General features: G+C 36.3%; 1 protein-coding gene across 2 annotated transcripts in view; it reads right to left on the bottom strand.

The window, feature by feature from the left end:
• The window catches only part of LOC126753625 (fatty-acid amide hydrolase 2), a 62013-nt gene that overhangs the window by 27595 nt on the left and 22325 nt on the right, over positions 1-12093 (bottom strand). For both annotated transcript variants that reach the window (XM_050465239.1, XM_050465251.1), the window contains one exon: positions 43-223. In XM_050465239.1, coding sequence (XP_050321196.1) covers positions 43-223 — 181 coding nt within the window. The remainder of the gene's footprint in view (positions 1-42; positions 224-12093) is intronic.

Genomic DNA, 12093 nt, shown 5'->3' with positions numbered 1-12093 from the left:
AAACTAAAAACTAAAAGAAAAGCGCAAAAATAGCTCACTCACCTTTCCATTGCGAATCAGTTTGGCCAAATCGACAGCGGGTATTTCCAGCAGATGACTCCGTATGGGCGGCAACTTTTTGCGGTTCACTTTGATGTTGGTGAAGCGACTGTAGGGTACAACGAACCAACTGAAGACGATCATGGCCGACCGCAGAAAGCGCCGCATGATGTACCCCATAATCCTGGAACAAAGTAGCACAGCAATTTTGGCGATTTTATGTTAACACGTTACACAAGAAAACAAAAACAAAAACAACACCAACAATACAATACAACAACTTAAAGTTTATTTATATCTATGAATATAGGTCACACGACACACACACATATACGATGTGCACTGCGTGTGGGTTTGGCTGCTACTTTATTGACTTTGCGTTTTCCTTCTGCTGCAACTATGAAGCACTGTTTGTTGTTGCTAGCTTTTCGCTAAATATTTTTATGTGATTTTCGTTTCTTAAACTTTTGGCAAAGTTTCTTTCGCTTTGTTTTTGTTTTTGCACTTTTTTTCCTTTTTATTTGTATTTTTGTTTTTATTTTAATTTTTGTTTTTATTTGTATTTGTATTTTTGTTTTTATTTTTATTTTTGGTTTTCAGTTCATTGCGAGCGGTTGCAGTTACAAAACCAGTAGACAGGCGCACTCATGGCTACTTTTTATACACATATGCCTTTATATGCGCGTTTAGTATGTTTGTATGAGTATGTGTGTGCTGCTGTTGCGTAGCTGCGGCGCATTGCGGGCATACATGCGCTGCAGTGATGGACACACACACAAAAGCACTGGCTTAGTTACACCAACACACTTGTATATATGATTACAACAACAACACAGCATATGTGGATGCTATGCAGCTGTGTGGCGCGAGCGTTCAGGTGCTTGACTTGGCCAGCGGCTTGGCAGTGGCATGGCGTGGTGCGCTCGTACGCCGCCCGGGCTGGCTGCCAATCGCTGTAAGCGCGCTTAATTGCTCACCAGACAACGGCGAAGAATTGTGCAATATGCCACAAGCACATTCACATGCAAACTCACACACACACATGCACTTGCATGCATGCAGGCTAGTAAGATGCTTGCAGATTTGCGGATAAATGATTCTTCGCTGCAATTTCAGTTAGCCGTGTTGTTGTATATTTGCGGTTAACGTTGTTTACATTAAAATTTGCAGCATTTTCCTTTGCTTTTTATTTGCTTGTGTTCAGCACTGTTGCACAATCGACAAATTGGTGGCATGTAGCACAATGTTCCTTAACATTTTTTTCAGCTTGCGCGCATTGCTTCAGCTTAAGCTGTGTGTTAGTTGCTGTGCTGCACGGGGAGTGGCAGCTGCGATGACAGCTGTGCGGCTCCGGCCAGCTCGTCGGAGGCCTTGTGGAAATACACTTGCCACAATTTAACGAGTTCCTGCAGTCGCTGAAGCAAACTGCTTGGAATTTCTCAACAAATGTGTAGTATTTGTTGTTTAATTATTTTTATGCTCTACTGGCATTAATTTTTCTTGATTTTGTTGTTGTAAAATTTTCGTATCGCTTTATTGTTTCAAATAATAATATTTTTTACGTTTGTTTTCAATTTATTTTTGCATTATTTTATGAATATTGTTAACAAATTATTATTTTATAATATAATATTATTAATTATTTTCAGCGCTTTTATTAATTAAAATAATTTTGATTTTACTTTTTTTTTTAATAATTTTTGCACTCCCAACTTATTTTTCTCTTTAATATATTCCTCATTCGTTACATTTGCACAAATTCGCCAAAATCAAATTTTTTCGTATTTTTTCTTCAGCTTTAAAGCTGTCCGAAACACATATTCTCGACCCAAATTGACACATGAGTTTCGCACACAAACACTAGCGTTTATGGAAACTTGTTTTGTGTGTTATTTTGCAATGCACATATGTATGTATGTATGTATGTTTTCGACCAACAGATTATATATGTATAATTATTATTTTTGCAGACATTTTCCATGCCAATGCACTTTTTATGAGCAAATATTTATATATTTTGTTTATTGCAGAATTTTATACATTTTAGTTGTTTTCAAGCCAATAACAACATCATTTTCCACTTTCATAGAATTTGTTTATGTTGCGCATGCGCAGCACCTTCGCCAACTATGCGTAAGGCCAACGCGTTCGTCGCTTAAGTCTTTTGTTTCGCTGCTTTGTTGTTAGCACACAATATCAGCCATTTCTTGCAATTCTTTTCAAATCACTTTTGCCGCAAATGACAAATAATCGAACTATTCGCTTATAGATTGCAATTGATTCAAATATTAATACACACACACACGCGCGCACGCTGACACGCACGGTCACGGCTGGGTAACGCTTTATATTCGATTTAAATTGCACGCGCTGCGCAAAATGCCACACCATTAACGCTCGAAATACGCTGAGAAAATAATTTCTGCAACAACTTGGCAATATCATTTAAGCGCAACTCTCTCAGCAACTGCCAGCAGCCGCGCGTACATGCACTCATACAAACAGCGCGAGCCTCAAGCAGCGGCGCTAAGCTCAAAGGGTTACAGCTTACAACTTACAGCATACGCTTTTCGCGCAAAGCACGCTACAACAACTTGTTTCGCGCCACCAAACCTGCGCGCTCGTGAGCGCCAAGTGAGTGAGCTGCGCTGCTTTGTAAACGATTTTGAGTGTAAAACGCGCATTTACGGACCCCATAACACTCGTATTATGAGTGCTTTCAGCGTTTGCAAAGTGTTCTCCGGCAAATTATAAATCGTATTGTCTGCCAAGTGGCGCTTGAGATACACTCGAACTGACAATTAGCTTTAATAAGTTGCCTTCATATTGCGTCTTCTCCCTTAATCCGCTCTCGAGTGGTTTTTGCAATATTTCACAGCGCGCTCTCTAATTCCGCTATTGTTGTCGCAGTTTTCGCAATGCGTTGCTGCTCTTTGGTGAGCTATTGTCTCAGCTATTGCTTTGCTACCAGCTGATAAGTCATTTCTTATCTCTCACGCTATTCCGGACGCGCGCTTCTGGGCGGCCTGCTTTCATCGAATCGGACATTTGCTTCGCTAAACTCTGTTTATGATAATTGGAATCAATGCACTTTGCATTGTTGTTCATTTGTTGCGAATGTTTTTGTTTTGCAGATATATTTATAAATAAAACTATTTCCTCTCACATATTGCGTCGAACATATACAATTAAAGTTTGAGCGTTTATGCTTATCGATAAATGTAGCATAGCTTATATTATACATTTTTATCAATTTTAAACTTGTGGGGGACTCAGAAGGCTTTTTATGGATTGCCACTCTGACCTAAGTATGTAAATGTTTGTCTTCAGGGTTTTCTTAGCTACGAAATTGTACTCGTCTATTTACCTAAGGGTCGCAGTTAAAGGGTTTATTTTATTGCCTTCTGTGTGCTGACACTCAGTAACTTATTAATCTAGACCTCGGCTGATAGTTGATTGCCTATTTTTTCTTAATGGAATTGCACGATCAGCTATTTAATCTGCCATTAATAAGTTGTTTTCATATGTGCCTTACAGTGTGTGAAGCACTTGAGTGGTAGCATAGTCTAGGTAGGTAAATTAAAGGTTTTCATCACGTCTTTGCATATACTGCTCTTTCAACAAACCGAAATGATTCTTGTTTAGACATTTCAATTTACGGTACTAAAAATTTTAATTTCTAAAGCATAATGGGTTCATTTGTGGGATTTGAATCATCACGAACACACAAAAGTTCATTTATTCTGCGGATAATATTCCCCGAAGACTAGATTAATCAGATAAATGGATTTTCTTATTCTCTAAATTTTACGCACTCTGTATTTGAATAGACTTTACTTTTATAATATTTGGTTTGCTGAGAAGAGTCTTTCCCCACTGAATCAACTTCATACTTTTTGATAAAAATTATTTAGGGTTTTCACAAGTCTCATAAAGTTATAAGTTATAACGATTCGAAAACATAGCATTGAGAATTGTAAATGTGTAAAACTCATTTTTGTATGAAATCCAACAACAATTTTTTTAAACAAGTTGTGAGTACCGCAATTACATATATATTTCATTTTAAAATTAACAAAAAAATTACAAAATTTGCCACATCTTCGAAGTTTTGGCTATATAAAGGGTGATCCATCTCAAGGTTTCCTACTTTTTTAACGAAAAACACAGACACTTCAAAGTTAATGGGGAATGTTGACTACTATTCGAAAGAACATTATTTTGCACTTATTTTTTCAAGACTATCTCTTTCAAATATTGGCCTCGGCTACGTCGCAGATGGTCTATACGTTGGGTCTAGTTTTCGATGATTTCTTCGAGCATTTCAACTGGTAGCTGGCAAATGATACGCGTGATGTTTTGCTCCAAGACCTGAATCGAAGCGGTATTGTCCGCATAGACATTAGACTTTTGCATATTCCCACAGGAAAAATCTAACGGTGTGATGACACACGACCTTGATGGCCAATCGAACGGCCCAAAACGTGAAATTATCTGCTCACCGAAGTGTTCTCTCAATAAACCTATTGAATGATGCGATTTGTGGGAAGCGGCGTCGTCTTGTTGAAACCAAATGTCGCTGAGATCACAAGCCTCAATTTCAGGCATCAAACAGTCGCTTATCATGGCGCGATAACGGTCGCATTGACGGTTACGTTCTCATCGGCATCATTTTTGAAGAAATATGAACCGAAGATTCCACCTTCCCACAAACCACACCAAACAGTTTTTTTTTCTGCATGAAATGGCAGTTCTTGAAACACTTCAGGTTGTTCTTCGTCCCTAATGCGGCAATTTTCCTTATTTACATACATACCTAACTAGAAATGGCTTCATCGCTGAACAAAATTTAGCACGCAAACTTCGGGTCTTCTTAGAACTTTTGAAGAACCGATAGAACGAAGTGATGTCGCTTGGGAAGGTCGAGCGGCTTCAGTTCTTGCACAAGCTATATTTTATACGCTACCAGTTTAAGTTCTCGACATAAAATGCGTCAAGTCGTTTTATACGTCAGTCCGAGCTGCTGCGAACGGTGCGGAATCGACTCTCCTCGCTCTTCGTATACACTCTCAGCTAAAACTACTATAATTTATTCATTGCGTGTTGGGCGTTTTCTATTCTCTCCAATATTAACCAATAATGAATGCTGAGTCTCAAGATGTGAGATGGTGTTGCGAATAGTACCCTCAGTAGGCCAATTATATTGACCATAAGTTGAGCGAAGCGCGCGAAACACATTCTTTACAAAATGTGAGTTTTTGTTGTTGTTCAGGATTAAGTATTACCACGATGAAATGCCAAACAATACTGAACAAAAATAACATGACAGCTTGACACGACTTATGTGTGATCTATCAAAAAAAGGCTATTGAAAAAAGTACCCCTATTTGGAGCACCCGTTATATTCACAATAGTACTAAAAATACCTTGAGCTGAATCTTTACCTGATAACTAAGAAAAAACTTTGCTTGCAGTTTTCAATGAGTTGTTTTGAGGAAGCTCAGAAAACCAATTTGGTCTTCGGTAGTTGGGGATAAAATTTTTCCATTATCCGTCTTTCCATTGAAAAAAAACTGATGTTTTTTGTTTGGTGCATTCCAAAGTAAACAGGACTTAAAAAAAAAAACAGAAGAAATTGTGTTTTCGGCAAAATCAATTTATTTTATTCAGAATAGTCTCCTGCTTCAATATAGCTTTTGCACGGTCCAAAAGCATGTCGAACGAGTGTTTAAGCTCGTTGGCCGGTATAGACGCCAGTATGCCGATGCAAACCTTTTGAATGGCCTCTACGTCTGCATAATGCTTTCCTTTCATGGGCAAATGCATTTTTCCGAAAAGGAAGAAGTCGCACGGTGCCATATCAGGTGAATACGGGGAGTGGTTAATGGTTAAAATGTGATTTTTGTTCAAATAATCGGTCACAAGCGTCGAATCGAATGTTGGATTCTGAGCAATTTTTGGTCATCAGTCAATTTGTGCGAAACAAACCGTTCACATACCTTTCGTAAGCCAAAAAGTTCGGTCAAAATACGATAAATCGATGTTTTGGAGATGTTCAATTCCATTTCCATGAATTTCAATGATGATTTCGGCTCATTTTTGATGAATTCACGCACAATTTCGATGGAATTTCCGGTAATCGCGGATTTTGATCGGCCCACACGTTGATCGTTCACGTTATGTTCCCACGACCACTTTGAAAACGTGCACTCTGCTGCGGGATTGGTAATCATCGCCATAAACTTGTTTCATCAATTGAAACGTTTCAGTTAAAGTTTCATCAATTTTAAAACAAAATTTAATGTTGGCTCTTTGTTCGAAGCTCATTTTGCACCGATAACACAAACATACTGACAATTAAAACGCAATAACTTCACTTCCAATCGATGAAATGTCATGAAATTGTCCATTGAGAATCGATAAATAAAGATAGCAGATTCTAACGCACCAGTCGACATATAGATGGCGCCACCAGGGGGCGCTAGATTCAAAATGTGATCCTGTTGACTTTGGAACGCACCTTGTACAGTAATACATACTTCAAAAGTTTTTTTTTCGCTTGACAAATCTCGAGAATTTCTGAATTAATACTTAATGAAGCTGCGTGTACGTTTGCCTTACCGCTTCTTCTTTACTAAAACTACTAAAATAAAAAAATACTGCAATAAGAGTATGGAACTGAAAAAGCTTTAGAAAGCTTATATTAGTTGAATTATTACTTATTATCATTTTTATAACTTTTATTTAGTCTATGACTAGTAGGTATGTTCAAGATTATTTTATGAAAGTGTTTTTATTTATTCGGTATTGCTTTTGATTATATCTAAATCGGGAATGTTTCTGAACCACTTCGGCACTATTCAGAAATGTTAAAGAGCTTACCTAAACAGGGGTGAACATATTTCAACAGTCCACAGTAAAAATTTTGAATTTTTCGAGAAAACAATTAAATATTATAATTTAACATGAAATTTGTTTGATAAAGACTATCTAAATATGCAAAAAAGAAATCACACCAGATATGCTTTTAAAACAAATTGAAAAAATCTTGAGATTGCACTTTATTGACCTTTCGCTATTCACAATGCGACTAAAGTCCGTCATCCGATGTGTTTATTTGCTTAACGCTTATTCTGTTGAAACTGTTCTAAGAAAATCGTGTTAATTGCACTTTGAGATATACTTTTTCAATTAAATCTTGATTGTAATTAAAAATTGCCATCGACTACAATAGTAACATCTTATTAACCTGTAACATATAGTAAGGCGTAAAGTCACTTTGCGTCATTAGCATTACCGGGAAATATTTTTTATTAAAATCAACCTAACTACAGAAATCACTTATCGTCATCATTTTATTGCTGTAGAAATTTATATTTGTTTGTTAATAATTTTTACTGCCGAATTTTACGCAAATCGAAATACGAGGTTTGTTCAAAAAGTTTAACGAATTTTGTATTTCTTAAGAAAGTGTTTATTTATTCATAAATATATTTTTTGTCCCCTTCAAAGTAATTACCACTCGATATGTACATATGTATATTACATTCTTCCAGCGTTTTTTCCAATACTCAAAGCAATACTCAAAGCAAAAGTCATTTCGTGTGATCTTGTTGAGTTTCGTCCTTTCAGGGGTATCCTTAGTTTTGGGGACACAAAAAGTCACAGGAGGGTCAGGTCTGGATAATACGGTGGTTGTGGCACCATCAATGTGTTATTTTTGGCCAAATTTTAGGTGCACAAGCAACGATGCGTGAGCAGTTGCGCTATCATGGTGCAAAAGCCAATTTTTGTTCTTCCAAAAATCCGGGCGTTTCTGGCGGATTGCTTCACGCAAATTGCGCATAACTTGCAGGTAATATTATTTATTGACCGTGCGACCATTTGGCAAGAATTTATATGATGCACGTCTTTGCTGATGTGCTCGGGCTCTCTTTTTAGTCAAGAGAGAACTTTACTTCTCAATTGCCTACTCAGCCCGAAGTACCAGTTGGCAATATTTATTCTGTGTTGGAATTGGAGGCTGATATTATTATTGGTGTTAATACTGATTCCAAGATAGACAAAGTTATGACTTTCAACAACGACGTGGTAGCCAAGTCGCGAGTGCGACGACTGTTCGTTTGATGACAGGAAATATTTCGTCTTGCCCTCGTTCACTACCACACCTATTTGCTTCGCTTCCTTATCCAGAAGTATGATATCAATATCATCGACGTACCTTATTGTACCTTACCTTGACGTCTTCGGGCGTCAACATTCGGAATGCGTCCACGTACTTAATTTTTAAACTGCTAAAGGTTTTAAGGTTTCACTAGAAATCAAAAGTAGAGATGTTTTAAATTACAGTCTACAAAATGTCCTGTTTTACTCAATGAAAAAAAGGTGAAACATCTACACCAAAGTTATTTTCACAAAATGAACTCAGTAATATTTGTAATATGTGATCAATTTAGGAATGATAAAGTAATTTTTCGAAGCGTTGGACGGAGAGAAAGATTTTAATTCAATTGCATTTGTAGAAAATTTTCGAAGCTTACTATGGAAAGTTGAAAACTAGAGCTTTTGAGAGAGTAATTAATGATAGTTACAGATTTTATCTAAATTATGAATTTTCTGGAAGGATAATCGTAGAAAAGTTTTGTGTTGATAGTCGAAAGTTATGAGAAATTGTGAAAAATGGAAAAAAATGTTCAGATTCTGTGAGCAATCTTGTGTATCTAATTAGACTATCTCGCTATTATCTGGAAACATTTTGGGATAATTTCAAAAATTATAGCGAAAAGAGGGGAACCATTTCATCAGGATCTAAAAATGATGTAAGAAAGGTATCAATGTTGATGAGGTCGTCACATGATGGTAGCATATTGTCGACTGGGAAATTATATAAGAAAAGCTCATAACATTTACTTCGTTTCAAACTGGATTTCTTTAATTTTTTTAGGCATAAATGTTTCAAGGATATGGAAGATTTGCTATATTTCTTTTACTTTGCACATTCTTTATTGGCGTAGGAACCGTTTATGCGGTTATAGCCGAGTTTAAAACAGTGCACCAGTCGTTCTTTCTTTTCGCTATTTGGAACCAATTGGAGATTCCAAGTGTAGCCAGGTCCTTCTCCATCTAGTCTATGTAAAGGAGTGGAGGTCTTCCTCTCCCTCTGTTTCCCCCTGACGGCTACTGCGTCAAATACTAACAGAGCTGGAGCGTTTTCATCCATTCGGACGATATGACCGCTGTCTCTTAATTCACTGAACTATGTTATCGTATATTTCGTACAGCTCATCATTCCAGCGATTGCGGTATTCGCCGTTGTCAATGCGCAAAGGACCACAAATCTTCCACAGAAAACTCGTCGACTCAACAGATGTTGTCATCGTGCCTCTGCACCATATAACAGAAAGGGGATGGTGAGTGACTTCTCAGTTGCCTACTCAGTCCGAAGTAGCACCTGTTGGCAACAGTTATTCTACGTTGCCCCGATCCTGACGGAGCTTTGCTCAACGTCAGTTCATACAGCCGTATTAGTTTTGCGGGGATACCAAATTCAGACATACCGGCTTGAAGAAATATTTCCATTCAATTATTTTAAGTTAACACACACATTGACCGATATTTTCGGCACACTCCGAATAAAGATATGTAACTGTTTTAGATAGTATATGAGACTAGGATAATTCATCAACTGATTTCACCCTTTTTCAAGACAAGTCAACAGCAAGTTCCTGATAATATATTCATTCATTATTTACCGATATACGGTATAATGTTAACCAGAAGTTCGAAAATCATTAAATTAGATATAGGATTGGGGTTAGGAGAAGTACTGGAGCCTTTCTGTAAATTTTAAAAATTAGTAGAAAATAGCAGAAAAAACTTTCCACTTCATCTGATCAGCTTCAAGAAGGGAAGCTTTACTTATAATAGTGTCAGTGGGCCTTCAGAAGGTATACTCCGATCTCTAGCCTATTTAGATAGCAGTTGGCTTATATCGATATATCGTTGATGCTTAATTTTTGTATTGTAAGGTAAAATAATATTGTGTAGGCATTGTTGTGGTTCGAACTTAACTCCTCCTTATTTATTTTATATTTACTTGCATTCGACACATGTTTTTTGGTTTCCATGCATTAAATATAGATTAAATGATACGAACAGATTCTTAATGTACGAGTACATCCCCCGCCAATCCTCTTTCTTAGCCGGAATACCCTTTGTTATTGCGCCAAATGTAATTTACTTAAGACAATTCGTTAGATTCTCTTATGATTAAAGCATTTTGGACTTTGCCACATCAATTTGAATATAGCTGTGCGTATTTCTTATGAATCATGCGCTCATATTAACAAATAAAGAAGTTAAATATTTGTATGTAATGTGTATTCGCGATGTTTTAGAATTCTCGTCAGAAAAGCAATTAAATGTGTGCGTTTGGGACGTGATGCAAATTTTCACGTATCAAATAAATGACTTGGCAAAATCTGATGCAAATTCTCTGAACGGCCCATCAGCGTTACGGTGTGAAGTGCAAACACATGTTTATCCCTTCCAATTTCATTTATAGCCGGACGGCTTAAAGCTTCGGCGTTTGAATAAAAATATAAAATTGTTTGCAATGCGTTTTAATTTTAGAATTATGTTTATATTCATAAGTGTTTTTACAAAGAAAAGCTATAACTATGAAATATTGAAGGGTGAATTATACATATACGCGGAACCGGATGGTTGGTTTTCACAAATTCTAAAAATTTAATTACTTTTTAATACATATTTCGAGAAGTCTAACAAAGTTGTCACTTTTATTGGCTATTCTACTTATTTAGTTGTGGAATTTATGGGTGAATTTAGCCTATATTGTGTAAAAGGCGTTTATCAATAAGCTCTCTATACTTAGAGGCTAGTAAAAAACAGTAGATTTCTCATTTTAGTAATATATCTCATGTACTGAACCATACACTCTCCCTGACGAGGTGAGAGCCAAACGTCACATTAAAATAATCATTACTTTTTAGGATACGCTCTGAAGTACATAAAGTGCATTCGACGATTTTTACGATTAGTGAAATTACACCGGTCAACACGATTTTTGGGTCTGACATCTAAATGTTAAATTTTAGTTTCTCCTATGACAAAAATAAGGAAAAAGTTTTTTTTTTTTCAGGTTAAAGTTTGCTTTCGTAGAAATTAGAGCAATTTTTCGATGATTTTTATATTTTTTCTACAATTTCACTATAGATTATAATTAGAAAACTTTTTTTTTAGATACAAGAGTCGTTTTTTTTCAAGACGTTGATAAACAACAATATATAAATGTAAAATAACAAGAAATTACTGTCTAAAAGTGAATATTTTTTGTATTTCTTTTATGCGAATATGAGTTCTCTCGTATTAAACCCCAAATATACTTATCGATGCAGATCAGCCCAAAGCAAACTTAAAGAACTAAAGATTAATATTTAAGTGTTTTTCAATGTCTAGAATCAGAATTCAAGCATGAGAACAGAAACCCCAAAAAAAATATTTTTTTTTGTTGACCGGTGTTATTCAACAAAGAAGTTTTATTACATTTTAAGTGAGCAATCAAATTTTTGATCCCAAAACGTTAATAATGATGGAAAAGACCTTCGGTGATAATTGTTTGTCGCGAGCAAGTGTTTTTGAATAATACAAATTATTCAATGAGGGTCGAGAACGCGTTGAGCACGAACCACGTCCAGGGCGGTCATCAAAATCAACTGATGATCAACACGTCAATATAATAAAGCTATTAGTGCTTGAGAATCGATGATTAAAAATCAGAGATCTTACTGTCATTGTTGGAATATCGAAAGGATCAGTAAAACCGTTTTGAAAGATCATTTGAGCCTAAGAAAAGTGAAAGCTCGATTGGTTTCAAAATCACTAATTTTTTCGAAAAACAGCGTCGCGTTAATGTCTATGAAACAATGCTTTCCGACTACCAGGATATCATGAAACATATTATTACTGGCGACGGGTCGTGGATTTATGTTTGCGATACTTGTTCAGATCAGCAACACAGGGCTCCTAATTATT

Source organism: Bactrocera neohumeralis, chromosome 2 (assembly GCF_024586455.1).
Source record: "Bactrocera neohumeralis isolate Rockhampton chromosome 2, APGP_CSIRO_Bneo_wtdbg2-racon-allhic-juicebox.fasta_v2, whole genome shotgun sequence".
NCBI lineage: Eukaryota > Metazoa > Arthropoda > Insecta > Diptera > Tephritidae > Bactrocera > Bactrocera neohumeralis.
Note: the sequence above shows the minus strand (reverse complement) of the source record. Positions and strands in the feature narration are given on the sequence as shown.